Raw genomic sequence first — 18144 nt, 5'->3', positions numbered from 1 at the left:
CAAATTTGGGCAGAGATGCAACGCACATTCAGCCAAAGCTATCTTCTATTCTTGTGCTACAGTTATTCAGAGAAAGTAATACATACCTGTCTTCACTAGTAAGAATTAAGAACTAAGGATTTTGGGCTTGCAATTCATGCAGATTTTCACAACAACAACAAAAAAAATTAATTACATTGCAAATTTTGAAAAACGTTCCAGTAAAATCAAGCATTTTTGAGTGCAACCATCACCAAAAAACTGGAAGGACTGTCTGAATATCATGTTCTGTTCAGCTTGTAGTTTAGCTTCCACAAGTATCATTTATAGTGCATGGAAAGCCTTTTTGGACTGTACAGTATGTTTGTTCTTGTTCTTGAAGAAAACCAAGCTAAATCTAAGCCACAAAATCATTATAGTAGATAAATAAGTCTAATTATTATAATCCTCATTGTGTTATTTTATGAAAGCAAAACAGTAAGTTATGTTCAGTGGTTTACAAGCTACATTCAACTGTTTACAAGTCTACCAATTCATACATTCGCCTTCAGTATCTGCTTTATTCTGGTCAGGGTCACAGGGTGTTAGATGGGAATACACCCTGGATGGGATGCCGGTTCTTTGTAGGGCGACATGCACACACTCATACACTCGATCATACTTAGAGGCAAGAGCCTTTCAACTTACCAGAATGTTTCTTGGAGGTGGGAGGAACTTGGAAAACATGGAGAAAGCCCACAAAGATGCAAGGAGAGCATGCTAAACTCAGCACAGACAGTAACATGAGCTCAGGAACAAACCAAGGAGCTGTGAAGCAGCAAAACTACCCTCTACACCCATTCAGTCTTTTCAGTAATTAAAATAGAATGCATTATTTTAAAGGAAATTGACAGCTTCACCATTCATTGAGCCCATAACCTATTTTTCACTCGCCTTCAGAGCTATAGCTGAACGCCAGTGTTCTGTTTATTCTGGTTGTGGGGGATTTAGGCAGATATGACTTGGTAATTGAATACTGAGATGTGCTGCAGGCTCTGAGCATGAAAGAGTGTGTATAGTGGCTGTGAGGGGACCGAGAGTGGGATGAATAATGTTGTTCAATGTAGGAAGCCTGAAGGCTGAGGGCGCTGCTTTTTTGTCTGTGCTGCACCGTATTACGCCACGGAGTAATTCATTTTTAAGGATATATTAGAGTAAAAGGTCAAGGTGCAGTTCCTTTCCTTTAGGTGGTCTTTACAACAGCATTTCTGCTTTTTTCCCCACCAGCTCTGAGAGATCATTGAGGTGTTTTGGAGCTTTTGGAGTCCAGTCCATTTTGCACTGTCTTGGACTCAGTTTAAACTTTACTCCGGACATTACGTGGGTTTAGGGTGACAGTCGACTTGCTGCTAAGCTTGTTGGTTCGCTTACTCGTGTCACCTTGATCAGAGACAGGGGTCAGCTGTTTCCTTTACCGCCAACCTGGTGAGACATGAGATTCTGTTCAAAGAGCAGGGCCATGGTGGCAGTGTCATACATAATTAGAATTCACATAATGAATATGTGGAGGTGTGGATATGCCGACCGTTAATGTATTTCTGTGGATCTGTTGCATGAAAGATGCTAAACCTCAGTCTCCCAAGCAAACATTTAAATTAGCGGTGGGAAATATAGCTAACAAAAATATTATTTTCATATTCCTTACTAAGCCCTGTAATATTTACACAGTACCGCTGGATTTTAAGCTTGATGGATTTGTATGAATGCTCACAGATGATCAAATGAAACGATTCACAAGAAGAAAACAAGGAAACGAACAATTTTGTACAAATTGTAAAATGTAATGGATTTTAACAATTACTTTCCATTAGAGTTTGCGTTCTGTACACGTTAATATTATACCATAAAATTGTTATGTAATCATGACATAATTTAGTCATACTCCACAGCCGCAATTCAAACACATGAATTAATATTAAGTTGCATGTAATATAATTATTATATTCTCAGGAGCATTCGAAGTTAATTGCTGTAACCTATCATGACTAGCCTTCAGGTCATTTTACAGCTGTCTTTGATGATCATTAGTATTAAGTGAGATAAGGTATTTTTCTATAGTATTAGTTTTGAATTAGTTTATATTTTATAGGAATACAGGATGTTATAATAAGAATTGGAAATGTGGATTATGTTTCTAATGAAGAAGTGTGTGTACATGTGTCGCTGTGCATGTGGGATAGTTTTAGCACCCATCTATGTTGGCTATGTTCCATTATTCGGTTCTTTTGCATTTGTTGACCAACTGACCAACAGATGTCCTATACATAATTGTGGAATGAGAATGACGGTGCAAGTGAGCACTATTCCCAGCCAGTGGTGATCTTATTTCATTCAGTGTTTTGACAGTGGATATTCTGAATGACCTATTACGGATGGTGTGGGGGTAACGGAAATGCAATTATGTCTGTGTACAGCTGTGGCCTCCTAAGCTTACCCCTGCTACATTTTGTCTTAGGAAACAAAGACCAATGCCATGTATAACACGCTAAACCCACCAGTGCTTTTTGGTTCTCCTTAGGGAATTTGGAGAGATTCAGTATGTTGTGTTTGTGTTTTGCCATAAACATTACATATGCCCACTATACATGTTGTATGTCAATAAATGCATTCTATGTATAATACATACAGTAAGTGTATTAACAGCTCTGTGTGTGTCATAGTATACAAACATTAGTATGCTTTACTTCATTGGTATTCTGACCTGCTTGAATGTGTAACACAAATATGCTCCTTAGAGTAGGAATTAAGAATTAAGTTGGCAAGATATTTCTGTCAGATTCAAGAGTTTCATGAGACGAAGCATCCGTTCCAGTCACACGGATCAGGTCGCAGATGTTTTTTAGTGAATTGCGCCAAAATACACTTCAGATTGGCTTTTTGAGCATGCACTCATTTGTAAAAGAAAAGATCGAAGGAGTTATACCCCCAGGGTGAGTGTGATTGGCTGACAGAGGGAGTGTGAGGTCATCTCCTGGCCATGTTCCCAGTGAGGAAATCTGCGGGATGTGATGTCAGTCACACCAACACTGAAACCTGCCACTCTACTTCTGCTTTCTTATAAGGGCACAGCCCTGAGCAGTTCTAAGTCAACTGGCCATTCATAAAGTTGGCTTAGTGAATCAAACTCTTCCTGTGTTCGGCTTATTGCAGTTTGATCAAGGTGCAAATAAAGGTGATCATACAGTATGTTGTGTGATACTCTCAGAGTATATCCTCATATGCTTCTCACACTCAAATCAAGTGGAAGTCCTGCTAAATATCCTAAAAACATGGGGATGTTGTGACCTTCTGTCTTTACAAGACTAATACTGAGCATGAAACAAAGCAATTAAATTTTAATAGCAGCTGTGGGAAAATAATTTTAAGTCATTGTTTTATTTCCTTTTAGTTCTAGCATATTTTGTGGATCATGTAGAAGCCAAATCAAGTTACAATGCTAGTTAAATCCAAACTTTACATTAGACTTGTGGTTCCTGTATCTCATTAATATGAAAGGAAAGGGACAAGGTAACTCAGGATATCATCTGTCTCTTTGTGCCGTTTGTCCCATTGTTTAAGGTGGCCATTTGATTCAAGGTCTGAGAAAGACTGTTATGTTAATGGGATTAAGGGTGAAATTCCAGGATCTGGTGTGGGGCTGTTACATCCTTTCATGCTTTGATTGTCACCTGAGTGTTTTGTCTCTATCTGATGGGACTGCCCTCCCAGAATGTGTATATTTACAATGTATTACAACTTTAAGTCAGACTTGATGACTGCAGCGCCCGTGCCAGTACACTCTGACTTGCAGACTCGTTTCATAGTGTATCTACAATAAAGACTACTGCACAAGGATATCCAAGTCTCCTGGTCTTCTCTGGAAAAAGTTTACAACACAGCACACACACCCAAATGAAGCCAAGTGTGCCAATATTTGAACATAGTTCCGGTTACATATACATATAATCAGGAACATCATATTTCACCCCATGCAGAAAGCAAACAGTAAGATAGGAAGTCATTTGGGATTCAACCAGGATTAAGAAGGGCTGAATTTAGGTTCCTTATGGTAATCAAATAAAGCTAATACGTATATCAGGTTTACTCTGTGACAGTCGTGTTTGACCAATGTACCATCTTCACTTTTTTTTTTAGCTACACTTATGTCTCATTGTTTAATATGTATGGAAATATAGGAAACCATGGCATGGGTCACTTGACAGTAGAAACACCACTACAATGTTGGTTCACTGATTTGTTACTGTACTCCATAATATTATACTGGAAAGATGTCCAAAATAACTTCATGTTAAAGTCCTCTAATTTGTCATTCATTCAGATTTTAGGAAACTTTCCTACATTCTGCTATTTCTGAGAAAACGTCTCAGCTCTTAACTGCTTTTAAACTCTATATTTGTGACTGCAATTTAACTCTTGGAAAATAATCTTGCCTACAAGCAGTGATAGCTTGGCTGGGGCTTGATCACACTGGTGAATGATCCTTTTTATATTTCATTTTAGTTCAGTAGCTATTCCTTTCACTTTTACTACATCCCCGAAAACTCCATTTCTCATGCCAGTGGTGTAGTCAGGAATTCATTTCAGGGAAGAATGAGAAAATATGCTAAATAATATCACACACTATCTGTACAATTAAAATGATAAGTGCGACGCGTTCACCCATTTCTGGTTGGATGCCATTCAGTGGCATTCAGAATTTGTCATTTTATTATTTAATGCACTGCTGTCAACCAACCTAGCCGTTTTTGTAATTGTCAAATATTAACAGGCATAGAAAACAAAATATGATGAAGCCACTGAAAATGATTCAAGTAACATGCTAGTAATAGAGGAAATAAGTTTCATTCAGCTTACCTCTTAAAAGCAACCAGATCTACAATTCAACCTCCAGCACCTCATTGGGTGTCACCTTGATATCTGGTTAGTACCTTGTCTCATCATAGTGGTTGGTAGCCTATTATATGTTATAAATCTTATACTAAGTGACGTATTTATTTGACATTTTGGTTGATGGAAATCTCGAGAAATCATAGTAAACGTATTTATGAACATCATTATAAAGTAATTTCTGCACAAATAATGTTATAAGATGCATATGTATATTAACATCTGTGCTGTACATGTGTTATTTTAACCACACGCAAATAAGCATTCTGAATTATTATAAAATATCACAAGACGTTTTATATCCAAAGTCCATCCCTGCTCTAGCCACATTTGCTCCGCCACGTTTAGAAAATCAAGCCCACAATCTGTCAATACTTTTCTTGAGTTGCACTTACAGTTCATTTGATCGATGATATTTGGATCTTTGGATCAATAAGCTCAGCCTGATGAACAGTATGTGATGGAGGTCTGACTAATAAGTCCTCTGTGCTCCCTGCCCAACCTACCCTACCTTCCACTGTTGCTGAAATCTGGGGTCAGAGAAAAGGCTGTGTTACCGAGGCCATTAGCAGCGGCCTTGGGCAAACATAGGCAGTCTGTTCAAACACAGGGCGGAAGCAGCTCTAATGAGGATGTTTACTGAGGTGGAAAAAAACGGCATGAGCAAACAGGGATGTGGACACACATCGACACTTCATTCCTGTCACCTCTCCTGCTCTGGGGCCTGCCACAGGCCCTAATCACACCGGCAGGCAGAAATGCATGTTAAAAAAAGCCACATAGCACCGCAAGGTTGCCACTGGATGACATCTCAAATGGTCCTCAGTGCCCCATCTCTTGTCAGTGTGCAATTTTGTGCTTATCTCATAGTCTTTTTCTCTGGTTGGACCTACAAAAAAATTGTTCTTCAAGCTCAGCTTATTTGCTGAGAGCCAGGTGTATGGATTAAATGAGATGCTGATAACCTGCAGGAAAGAGAGGTGGCCAGTCAAGAGAGAGACAGGGTAGATAACTGCGAGGTATAAATAGAAAACGGTAACGGAAGCATCTTGGGAGATTGCTGTGTGGTTTTGTCTGCGTAACAAGGCTGGTGGCCATTGTTAGTGGTGTAAACACACTGTAGGCTTGGCTCTTGTGTCATCGTTAAATACGTTCTGCTGGCTCAGCAGCACATGGTGGAAGAAACTGTGAACTCAATCCATCTGGGCTGATAGTTAACAGTCATTAGATGATTAGGGTGTGACCTAACTAACTGTTGGTGGTGATGTTGATTGACACAGCTGATGGCCTGCTGGTCTAGACCTCTGTGATGACTCAGTTGGATGATGGTGCTAGGTGTCAGTGGAAGTTCAGTTGGATAAGTTGGTAAAACCTGCCATACTACCTGCCTTCAATACACCGTGGCTTTTTAAAACGGGTTAATGTGTGTGTGTGTGTGTGTGTGTGTGTGTGTTTGTGTGTGTATGTGCCAAATGAAATTAAAGAAGACCGTTAGTGTGCTTGGAAGTATAGCTCCTAAAGTGGCTCGCATAAGTATTCACCCCTTTGAACTTTTCTATATTTTGTAGTTTGGAGGTGAAATAAAATGAAATAAATTGTGATTATATGTCATGAATTTATACAAAATATCTCATAATATTAGAATGGGGGGAAAAAAACGAATATTATTTAGAAATGAAAATTCTGAAAATCGTGAAAACCCATTGGTGTGAAAGCTAATATTAGCTATTATCAAAATGTTTTTCTTCCAAAATTAAAATCATGAGCTTTTTAAATAAAATAGATTTGTGATACAGAATAACTGTCAAGCGCATTTCAATTCCAACACTACAAAGTGTGGAAAAGTTCAAAATGCTCTGCAAGTACTTCTGCCTTGTTTTGGTCAGTCTTGTGAAATGGCTCCTTCGTACATTAGACCTTTTCTTCACATAGAGCTTTGTGCCAAGTGCAAACAGAAGCTGAGCGCTCTGTCTTTCACAAGGCGCCAACTAGTTAATATTGCATCAGCACATTTTTAGAAGCTGTTGAAGAGAATAGACGAAACCCTTTTGTGCAAGAGAACTAGCTTCTGTACACCTACACACACCGAAAGCTGACCACCTGTCTCATCCTCCCTGCACAGTTTGATCCAATGGGTGTGTACCTGAGCCTTCTCCCAACATCAAGTGCTGAACGCCTGCATTGCAGTCTTTCTCCCTCCCGCCCACTCCCTCCCTCTCTATCTCTCTACTCTGTTCCTCTCTTATCTATTTATTCCTTTGTACAGTCTCTCGTTCTCTGCCAGTTTCTTTCTGTCACTTTGTCTTGTTCTCGCTTCGTTTCGTCTCTTCCCCTTCCTTCACTGTTGTGTCTCCCTCCATCCTTTGCTATCTCTGTTCTCTGTTGCTCTCTGTCTTTCTCACCCCCATGTTTTCTTTGTTTCTTTCTGTTCTGAGCTTTCTCTTTCTCACCCCATGGGCCATTCCAGTACCCATGAGACACTTTTACATCCAAATCAGTACAGTAGTGCACAGGGCGGCACCACAGTGTGCCGCCTAAGAGTCCGGCAGAAAGAGCATTCTCTGGTGTGAGTTCTCATAAATCCCCTGCATTTTGTATTAAGGCAGCATGCGTTATACTGCACTGGGCCCTTGGCGGCGGGGATGAACACATGCTCATGCATAAACAGACATGCATATATATTCATAAGCAGTTAATAATCTTCTTCCATATTTGCATCAACAAACTCGTTTATTTTGCTACTATCCAGGCATGGATGATTTATTACTGAGAAATTTATATCTGACACTAGAGATAATCTCTAACAAATGATCTGCATATATTGTAGGCATCTAAATATACATGGGCTAATTATTTAAAAAAATAAAAAAACTGGACTGTATACTTTCTTGCTTCACATTTACCCTAACAAAGGGAATGGCAATGAGCCTCTTGAGCTCATCCCCACTGCTGGGAGCCATGTCCTCTATATCCTCTAAATCTATGATAATATATCGCTGCAATAGTGCCATTTTGTCTCAGACCAAGCATAATTTATTTTATTTCTGGGAATGGTGTTTAATAGGGGTTCTCCCACTATTAATTCTCAGTCACCTCTCTGGGGAAAAGAGCTCATTATTTCCTTATAAATGGTTCATCGAGCAGGAAGGGACGATGAACTCGGCTATTTCCTCGTGCCAAACGCTCTGATAAGTGGTGATATTTTGGGTGGCCTGCGACAGCAGCCTGTAGAGCAACACACGCTGTGGGTTTTGGCGGCAATGTTCTGGCTTTTACCTTGCGGCTTTTCAAGCCTGCTGTCTGAAATTCTACAGGACAGGGAAGCAACAGATGCACTGTGTGTAGGAGGGAGGAGACACTGGAAGGCTATGGAATAAGAACACATACTTTATGGGTATTCTCAAAGTCCCACATTATGAAACATGCACAGCAATAGAAAAATTATTAAATAGTATTCGTAATATATGCCGTGTGGGACATTTGTTCTCAGTTCAAATATTGGCAGATTTATTTAAAGTGACACATTCAAGAAAACTCTTGTCATCTTTCTCTCTTATTATAATTGTTGTGCTGACTGGCGGCCTGCACGGATTCTGGCTGCACAGACGTGAAGTGTCTGGTTTATAAAACTGTGAAAGAAATTGTGAGGAGAGAAGATCCTTAAGTCTCTGTTGATTTGGTTGCATTTTATTTGTATTTTTTTTAGTGCTCTGTATAACAATAGACATTGTCAAAAAGCAGCTTCACAGAAATCTGGATGTAGATGTAGATTTCTAATGAACAAGCCCAAGCTTATAGTGTGAAGAAAAACTAAAAGGTAACCCATCCTTTTCCGGGTGATACTTTACAGGTAGCATAAATGTGGAAATCATTACTTTCCTATGACTGTATACTATCAGAAGAACTAGAAGGTTTTTTTTTTTTTTTTTTTTGGAATGATTTGCACTTTAAACAGTGTTTTGACTCAGTGTTTCTCATTTTTAATTCTGTGTCTTTCAGGATGCCTTCGTGGAGCTCTACAGTCATCAAAGAGCATCCATATTCCACCCCTGGCCCTATTTAAAGACAGTCTTTGGCCTGGCAGCACTGGGAGCGGCAGGAGTCACCATCGGCGCCCTATTTTCTCAGAAGTGATCATCTGGAACTTTGACACCTGTCCTTCCTTCTTTTTTTTTTTCCCCCAGGCTTATGAAGGCACTAGGTTTATCAGCGTAGCACTGCCCTGCTGTACCGTCCATGTTATGGAGCTGTTCTTGAAACTGGAGTAGGAGAAATGCAATGATAAAAACCAACAAAAAAAACAAAAAACAAAAACAAAACAAAAACAAAAAAATAATAACAGTCGCTCCAACACATTTACTAAAACTATCACTGCCATGTTTAGATCTAGATACAAACGTACAACTCCATAAAAATTCATGGACCACTTAAGCACACACAAATGACAATACGTTTTTTTTATTACAAACATTATTTACATTTGAACTTCTATGAACCTGCAATTCCAGACATCCACTTATTATGGGTTTTATTACTTTGTGTGTAGCATGGAATGATGTATGTATAACGAAGGAGTTGGAACGAAAAAGAAAAAAAAATGACAGCTATGAATGCTCCACTGTCTGCATGCATATTGGCGAGCTACTTTTTTTGCATGATGGCCTTTTCAGCATGGAAAAGAAAAGCACCACCTTGTGTTGGACATTTCTGGGTGTTATTTTTTTCTTTCTTTTTTTTTTTTCTGTCTTTCTCCTTCTTAAATATTTCTCAGCATACCTCTAAAAAGCAGCAGATGCTGTTCATTCCTCGTTAAGCATACTCGTCTGTTTGATTGGCAGGCGAATATCTGGGTTTGTCCTTGCCGATAAGCACTCGCTGCACTTGCTTTCAACTGCTTGTGTTCTGAGGTATATCACACCTGAATGTATAATCCGTGTGTCTCTGTGTATGGTGTGACTCTAGAGACATTTAACCTTTCTCATCTCATCTGGTGTCACTCTGCTTTTATTTCATGTCAGTTTTATTTAAAAAAAAAAATAAGGAAAAAGAAAAGAAAATTTGAGGGCTGAAAACATACAGAATATTGAAGCTAAAGCAGCAGGACTTAGTTAAAAAGAGTGTGTGTGTGTGTGTGTGTGTGTGTGTGTGTGTGTGTGTCATTGTCATTGTCATTGTCATTGTCATTGTCATTGTAAGTAAAACATGTTGAGAGAGAGCTTAAAGCTTTGCCAGAAAAGGTGGGTATCTCTCGGCCTATTACAGCAACCAGAGATAAAGTAGGGCAGCTGGGGTCAGCCAGGTGTGGCCGGGAGGGGGTGGGTGGGCAGATAGGGGGCAGGTGGGGTACAGCAGAGGGACTCCAGCTGGCATCAGAGACTTCATTCAGCCTGGCACAATGAGCATCCAGGGAATACAAACTCCAGAAAGACATAGTAGAAAGTTAATAATAATAATAATAATAATAATAATAATAATAATAAATCATTATTATTTCTTTTTATTAGATTTTTTCCATTTTATTTTCACATAATTGCAAAGTCATACATTATGTGTCACCCCTGGACCCTATGAGGTCACAGTGTTGGACTAATGACCCACCGGAACCAGACCTATATGAACTGTCAACCTTCTGGACCGTCAAATCAACAATTACAGATCCATGACTGCTGAGCTATCATTGCGCCACAGAAGAACCACCTTAATACTGTTGGGTCCTAAAATGCTCCTGTGCTAAATGAGTTAGCTTGAAACCAGACAACCTGAACCGGTGTGTTTCTGCTGCTGCTTTCATCCTGAACAGAACCTAAGCGGTATCAGATATCTCAGTGCTTTCTTTTCAGAGGATTTGTAGGGCATTGAGACCTCTGTTTGGTATGTTCAGCTTGAGGACTATAGTTTTCCATAGCAGGTGGATACTTTGACAATCATGACGTAGTAGGATGTTATGTTTACTTGTTAATGTTTTACTGTCATTTAATCTCATCTAAGTGGTGTAAAAATTCATTTTAATACTTAAAGTCTGAAGTGATGTTTTGTTTCCAGAATGTCATCAAGTTTTGTCTCCAGAATGTCATCAAAAAGTCAATCAAATTTAATAGCAGAACTCATGTTTCATGTTCTAAAGGTACAAAAACGTGGACATAATGCAATGTTAAGCTTCTGCTATGAGTACAGAAGTGTCATGCTGATCATATATGTTATCTTATGGGAGAGAGATGAAGACTCGCACTGTAACATCATGTATTTTGATAGCTGCTAATAAGATGTGTAGCTCTCATCAATGTAACATCCTTGTTATTTAGACTCCATGCGATGCTGCTTTACGATACAGCAAAAACTGCCACTGATGATGGGGCTGTACTGAAATCTCCCCACTCTGTAAGCATCACTCAGCAAGAAGGGTGTAAAGACTCACACAGCCTTTGTGTGATTGTATAAACACTCTGGATCAGGAGGAATTGTCGTTTGACGAACGAGGTCAAGTCTTAAGTTTCCCAACAGAAGCGTTCAGTAGATAGAAATTTAGTAGTGTGAAAGAATGAGTAGTGTATTGAAACCAGCCATTTGTCTTGCTTTTTAAACTGAAATTTTTGTTCCTTTTAGGACATATTTTGGGAAGTTTACGCCATGTAAAATGTACAGAAATGGCAGCAGTGTCCATTTTAACCTTAACTCAAACTGACTGTCATAATTTGGCATTAATAAGATGTTTGGTACACTTGAAATGTCCATGATCAGTGCTTTCTAAAACAAAATCTGAGACAGGATTGTGTCTACTCTGTCTCCAGGAGCAATTATAATACAATGGTAAGAATGTGATCATTTTAAAACAAGCCTTGAGGAGACGCTGAGAAACCAAGAAATAGCTCCAGATTTCCAAGGCAACCTTTTAGCCGCTAAACATGTGGAACTTGTATGCGGTATGTCAAACTTAATTGCCGCGATTTATTATGATATCATTCTCATAGTTGACGAGGGAAAGAGATTTTTAAATGAGCTACCAGACTTGGTCCTGGGTTAACACATTTTTGTTATTTAATATATGTATGTTTTATTTTATATTATTGGTTTTTCCCATTACCAAGAAATTTCGAATCCAAAATGGGATTTGGGATGTTTTCCAGTTTAATTGGGACAATACTGAAATGGCACAATAATGCTTCATTATGATGATTTTGAATGTCATATCCTTACTGTATATGTATATGTGTCTCCTTGTACCACTATGCATTATTAATGTCCAATCTCTCTAGCTTCTTTATCAGTTTAATTATCAAGGCAGGAAGGAGTATTTAACTGAGTAAAGTTGAGAGGTAATTTTTCTCGATTTCTGTCTTTATGGCAGCACCATTTGGTATTTAAGCCTGTTATTTACATTGTGTGTGATTGTGATTTCTTTTTATTCTTATTTTGGTTGCAGCATTTTTGGAGTTCCTTTCATCTGTGTGATTTTTATATGAATTTCTGAAATATCTTGTTTTCTGAAAAAAAAAAAAAGGCCCAATAATACATTATATAGTTAATGCACTTTTTTTGTTTGGCAGCTAATATCATAGAACCATTTCCATAAAATGCCACAACGAAAGAGCCAAGCGCCAGTCACAACCTTCTTTTGTTTTTTTCTTTTGTAATTTTATTGCTTCTCTTATTTCACAGCGTAGCACTAAATGTAACTATACAGAACCTGAACAAAATATTCACGGCATTTTCTATATTAAAAGATGATACCCGGAGGATCATAGACTATACTGTACTTTATTATCTGATCCTCTTATTGCAGTCATTATTTGTCCTTTTACGAAATGTAGCCTGCATAAACCGTTTAAGATTTGTTGTATTTTGTTTTAATTTATCCTTCGATGTTCACATACTATTTTTGTCTACTTCTTCCTATCATAAGCTAACAATGATATGTTCTAATTAAAAGAAAAAAAAAATTGCCTTACCATCTGTGAGCTGTCACTGAATCACTGAATCATAAACTCAAACCATAGCACTCCCTCTACCATACTGTGTCACATGCTTCCATATTGCATTTAAAAAATAAAGATTGGATTGAGACATCATCTCTAGAGAAAGCGGATTCTAGCATTAAATAACACTCAGAAGAGTCTCTGTTGTTTATTCTGTTTAAGTTCATTGAAGGCTATGATGGAGTGTGAATAAGAAAATGTGTGTTACTTACTTCGGTCAACACATCAGAAACACCACAGAGCTCTAAAGTGAGGAACCTGTGTGTGTTCTGTAACCCACTGAGAATAATCTCAGTAGTTCTCAGTAGTTTCTATCACTGTGCCATAAGTGATGCAGCAGGAGTCCTACAGCTTGTCAGACTCCATCTAAAAACTTTCCCCAAGCCTAACATTACCTCCGGACCTGCTGGAAATGAGGTAGATGGTCACGGTAATGGAAATGCTGATGCTTCCTCTCTAAGCATTCATTTTTTCATGTCAGTTTGGACAACTGGGGCGGCGTCTTTAGCTGCAGGGCTCAAACAGCCCACAGTGTTCCCTCTGGAAATCTCCATCATTAGACATTACACCAGATTAACCTCCTCCTGCATTCAAAGCCCCACAGCTGATTCGCAACATCCTCTTCAGAGAAAAGGAATGAAAAAGTTGAGCATGGAGAGTTTAGCCCATGGGAATGGCAAGCCTAAATTAGCTCAGGTCTAGAGTTCTGTGTGCAAAATGCTATCCTCTCAGCACATTGCTCAGAAATGCTTAGAAGGACGGAGAATTTTTATGGCTGTCTACATGGCTGCCTGCGTGCACTGTTTGGTAAGTGTGCACAACTGAGGCTAGATTTGTACAGACTCATTTGAGAGAAGATTTTCCTAATAATAAGCTATTAATGCTAGATAAAAAGAAACTATATTTATTCTAGCAATCTCATTTTGGTCAATGTTTCCAATTTCCTTTAGTCAATTTTCATCAGTAATAAAATATTTTACAATAACTGAAATTAAATCTGTCAGATGTCTAAACCTATTACAAAGAAATCTGGAGATCTGTCTGTTAGTCTAATATTTTCATGAACACTGTTCGTGAAAAGAATAAAACATGGCACGGTGTGCAGTAATAAAAAAAAACATCCAGTGATGATGTGGCCGGTCCGAGAGTTCATTATTTTCCTTTAACATCATTCCGCAAAAGTGTTTTATTCCTCTTAACTCACACAATTGTCCCCGAAACAAATGAGTTCCTGTTTTCTCTACTGTATATAACAACTATAATTTATTCTTCTCTATCTTGAGTGAATATTCTTGTGCATCTTGTGAGGTTTCAGAGAACCTGCAAAATTTGCAAAAGCTATCTATCTGAAAGACTTTACCTTTACACTCTGGCACTGTAGATGTCTTCCAAAAATGCCACACAGATGTCTGTTTATGAGACGACCATATAAAGGTTTAGACATGATCTAACTCCTTTAGCATCTTCCCTACAAGAATATGTAAGTTGTTACTATAGAAATAACAATGTATGAGAATGAGAATCAATACCACCATATGTCAGTTACCTTATCCTCTAGTTAAGATACTGTATTCTTCTTTCTCCTGTCATAGCTCTTGTCTCCAAGGATGCGAAGAATGGATAAAAGGACAAGAGGAACAGTTATTATAGTAATATAATAAAGTCTTTTGAACCCTGTTGTTGACTTGCTTGAAATATAAAGCTTACAACACTGACACATTTACCCAACATTTAATATAAGTATTGTTAATGAACTAAAAAAGAACAGTTAAGCAAAAGTTTGATATATTCTGTGATGAGGTAAGAATTTTATTAACAAGTGTTTAAAGAATGTCTGTAATGACAGTAGATTATTATTTTTTTTGCTTTAGGAAACTGTTAGAATATGTTTTCAATTAATAACACTCTCTTTTGCTTCACATCCCCTTCGGGAATAGTCGTGATGTAAGCAGTAATGGCTTTTTACCTGTGTTGAAAAACAACAAGAAGCTAGTAATAAACTGTACCTATAAGAGTACACCTTGTCATTGTGGTGGTACCACTAAACTGGGAAAGAGAACATAATATTTCTCATTTAAGGAACACAGAGTAATTAAAATGATAAACCAATATTGTACCTTAGATACATTTACATTATTTGCACCTTGGATGAATAAAGAATTTACATGCACAGTGTTTTTTTTTTTTTCCAGGCTTGTTGCAAGGACAGAGTAAGGAGCATTGTAGTTTTATAGTGCATATTCTGTGAGTTTAAGAATAAAAAGAAACAGTGGACACATCAGCCAATTTTTTTTTACTTTTTCATTGCTTCATACATCATGCATTTCAGCAACAATGACCAGAATGTGATTTCTTAATAGACCTATTTAACCTGGGTCATGTTCCTCTCCAGGAAGCTTGTACATTTTACACTGTACCATTATAGTTATGATCTTTACAATTATAACTATTAAAGTTTCAGGTCACTGATTTCCCGTCTAGTAACAGTTGTCTAATGAGCAACAAAATAATGCCACTAATCATAGGTAGAGTGGGATGTAGTAGCCTAGTGGTTAGGTGTTGGACTACTGATCAGAAGTTGCTCTGGATGGGTGGAAGGGTGTCTACTAAATTTCGTAAATGTGTTAGCTTAGTGGTTAAGGCTCTGGGCTGGTATTTATAAGCTTGTAACTTTGGGTCCTTAGCTGCTAAACTGGCTGTATCCTGTCTCACCCTTAAGTTACTATGAAAAGTGTCAGGATGAAGGGCGGCATCAGTATCAAGACAGAAAAATACACTGACAGGTGACTTCTTACATGGCAGAGGGGAAATCTGATGGTACGCAGGATGATTGGATATATATCCCTACCCATTTTTGGTGTGCACTCTGCTGGGGATTGATCTGCATGGACAGCCAGTGACTCATAGGATTGCTGTGGATGGGGTCGCCTGAAGTCTCTCACACCTTCTTTGAACCACTGTTACATAAGCCATCTTTATGGTCGGGTCTTTATCAGTGATCATTTGAAGACTTTGGCAGGAAGGAATTAGTATTGGGTCTGGGGTGAACTCAGAATTTGTGCTGACCCATTAGTTCACTCAACTACAAACTGTTGTAGATAGGATAGGATAGATATTATTTACATTTACATTATTTACTGTTTATTCTCAACCAAATGCAGATTCTCAAACCAAATGGGTTCCCTTCTGAGTCTGGTTCCTTTCAAGGTTCTTCCTCATATCATCTCAGGGAGTTTTTCCTCGCCACCGTCTATACTTCTATGAAGCTGCTTTTTAGACAATGTGTATTGTTAAAAGCACTATACAAATAACTGAACTGAATTGATATTGGATATATAAACACCAATAAAGAATAAGAAAATATGTATACTCCCAAAGGAGTAGACCGACTAATCCCTCCTGCTCATGCAGAAAAATTAGCCAATTCCAACTGATTCCACATTTATTAGTTTTGATTGTAGTTACATGCATTATTTTCTAACAAATTTAGGTTTTCCCAAATAAAATCCGATAAGTCGTCATACCTCTGACAGTAGAGATGTTGAAAGAGCGTGCAGTATGCTCTCATGTTTGTCTTGGGATCTTGACCACCTATAGAAAATTGAGTGGACTGATAGAACAAACAGGTAACGAGTGAATGTTTTCACCTGCACATTGATAATAACAGCTTACTTTTGTGGCTGTGAATGACCTGCGAATAACAAAGGTGACACAAGGGTCATTTAAATAGGGATGGACAGGAACCAACCAATGTTCAGTGGCATTGACAGAGTCTGAAAAGTACAAATTTGATATAAAAGGTAGGCTATCATTTCAGACTTCAGTACTTTTCAGATTCTGTCAATGCCACGGAACATTGGTTGGTTCCTGTCTATCCATTTCTCCAGGCTTCAAGTAACCAATTGAGGCCTCTAGTGGTCAAAAACTACAAGAATTTGTTGCATAAAACCTTTACATGTTTTAAATGACATCACTGTGTGTAAAATCTAGACAAGTAAACAACAAACTGAAATAATATACAGTAAGTAATAAATAAAGACTTTGATTACATCGTATCACAGCTTACTTTTATAGGATATTGATAACATTATTGCTTTAAGATCAAAATATTATAAACTAAGAATGAAATTTAAAAAGTATAATGATATTTAACTGTATAGTGGATTGTGTTTTAATAAAACCGGCCTTAATGAATGGGACTTATAATAGTACCTTCGTATAGTACAGATAACTTGAAACAATCTGCCATAACTTTACACTTTTCAGGAACCAGTCCACAAACTTGGCTTCTAATCATCAGTGAGATCATTACAGGAAACACATCAATACAAACAGAGCTTTGAAAGTACCCTACATTCTCAAGAACATTCTTCAAATCACTGGTAACCAACATAACATCAGTGGCGTTAAATGTGGCAAGATTTTATTTGGAAATTGAATACTACAACCAAACCAGAGGGAAAAAAATCTAAACAAAACAAAACAAAAAATTCCAAAATACAACTCCACAAACAACAACAACATCAACATCAATAACACCACCAACAAAAAACCCCCACTGAGATTAAAATATAATTTTTGTAGTGTAATACCCTACTGTTCTGAGGTCAGTGGTGCTTCACCTGATTGGGGCATTCCTAAAAGGGACTTTTGCGGCCCTTCAGCGAAGCCCAAAATGGGACAAAATGGTTAGTCCCTTGTGAGCCCCTGTCTGAATCAGACATTACAAGGATTTCTTAAAAACAACAATTGCTACTCAATTTAGCAAAAATAACAACCATGCACAACACATAATATTGACTCCTGGTTGTTTTAGAGGTCTTGTTTCATTGCAATTAGTTATTTCAGCATTCCTGCAGGTAGTTTCCTCTCCTGATTCAGCCCATATTGATACCTATTCCACCTCATGATCATCTTCCTTTTACCCATACAGCTAAACCCACTGCATACATTTTTATTTAATGTTGAATGTTTGTAATTTAAAAATAGCTGGCCTTGGTTTAAAAATCTCCCAGCATATTTCCTCTGAAGTGCCATTAACTATAGATCTGTGCCAACACAATGCAATGTTAATGCAATGTTAACCGTTTACTTATCACAGTACACTGTCATCACTCTCATAACTTTTTCACAGTGCAGTTTCACACTTGGCAGAAACTATGTTTATGGGTAAGCCATGCAAAATATAAAGTAAGATGGGTAGCTGTCCCTTTATTATTAACACCTCCCTGCAACCTCCCCTGTCAGTCTGTGATCTGTCAGACCC

The 18144-nt window shown here is 38.0% G+C and overlaps 1 protein-coding gene across 1 annotated transcript in view; it reads left to right on the top strand.

Annotated features, from left to right (window-relative positions):
- Positions 1-12851, top strand: part of bcl2a (BCL2 apoptosis regulator a) — a 50162-nt gene extending 37311 nt beyond the window's left edge. The window contains exon 2 of the mRNA XM_060862174.1: positions 8905-12851. Coding sequence (XP_060718157.1) covers positions 8905-9039 — 135 coding nt within the window. The 3' untranslated portion in view covers positions 9040-12851. The remainder of the gene's footprint in view (positions 1-8904) is intronic.
- The last annotated feature ends 5293 nt before the right edge of the window (positions 12852-18144 follow it).

Source organism: Tachysurus vachellii, chromosome 25 (genome assembly GCF_030014155.1).
Source record: "Tachysurus vachellii isolate PV-2020 chromosome 25, HZAU_Pvac_v1, whole genome shotgun sequence".
NCBI lineage: Eukaryota > Metazoa > Chordata > Actinopteri > Siluriformes > Bagridae > Tachysurus > Tachysurus vachellii.
This window is presented reverse-complemented; position numbering and strand designations above follow the sequence as displayed.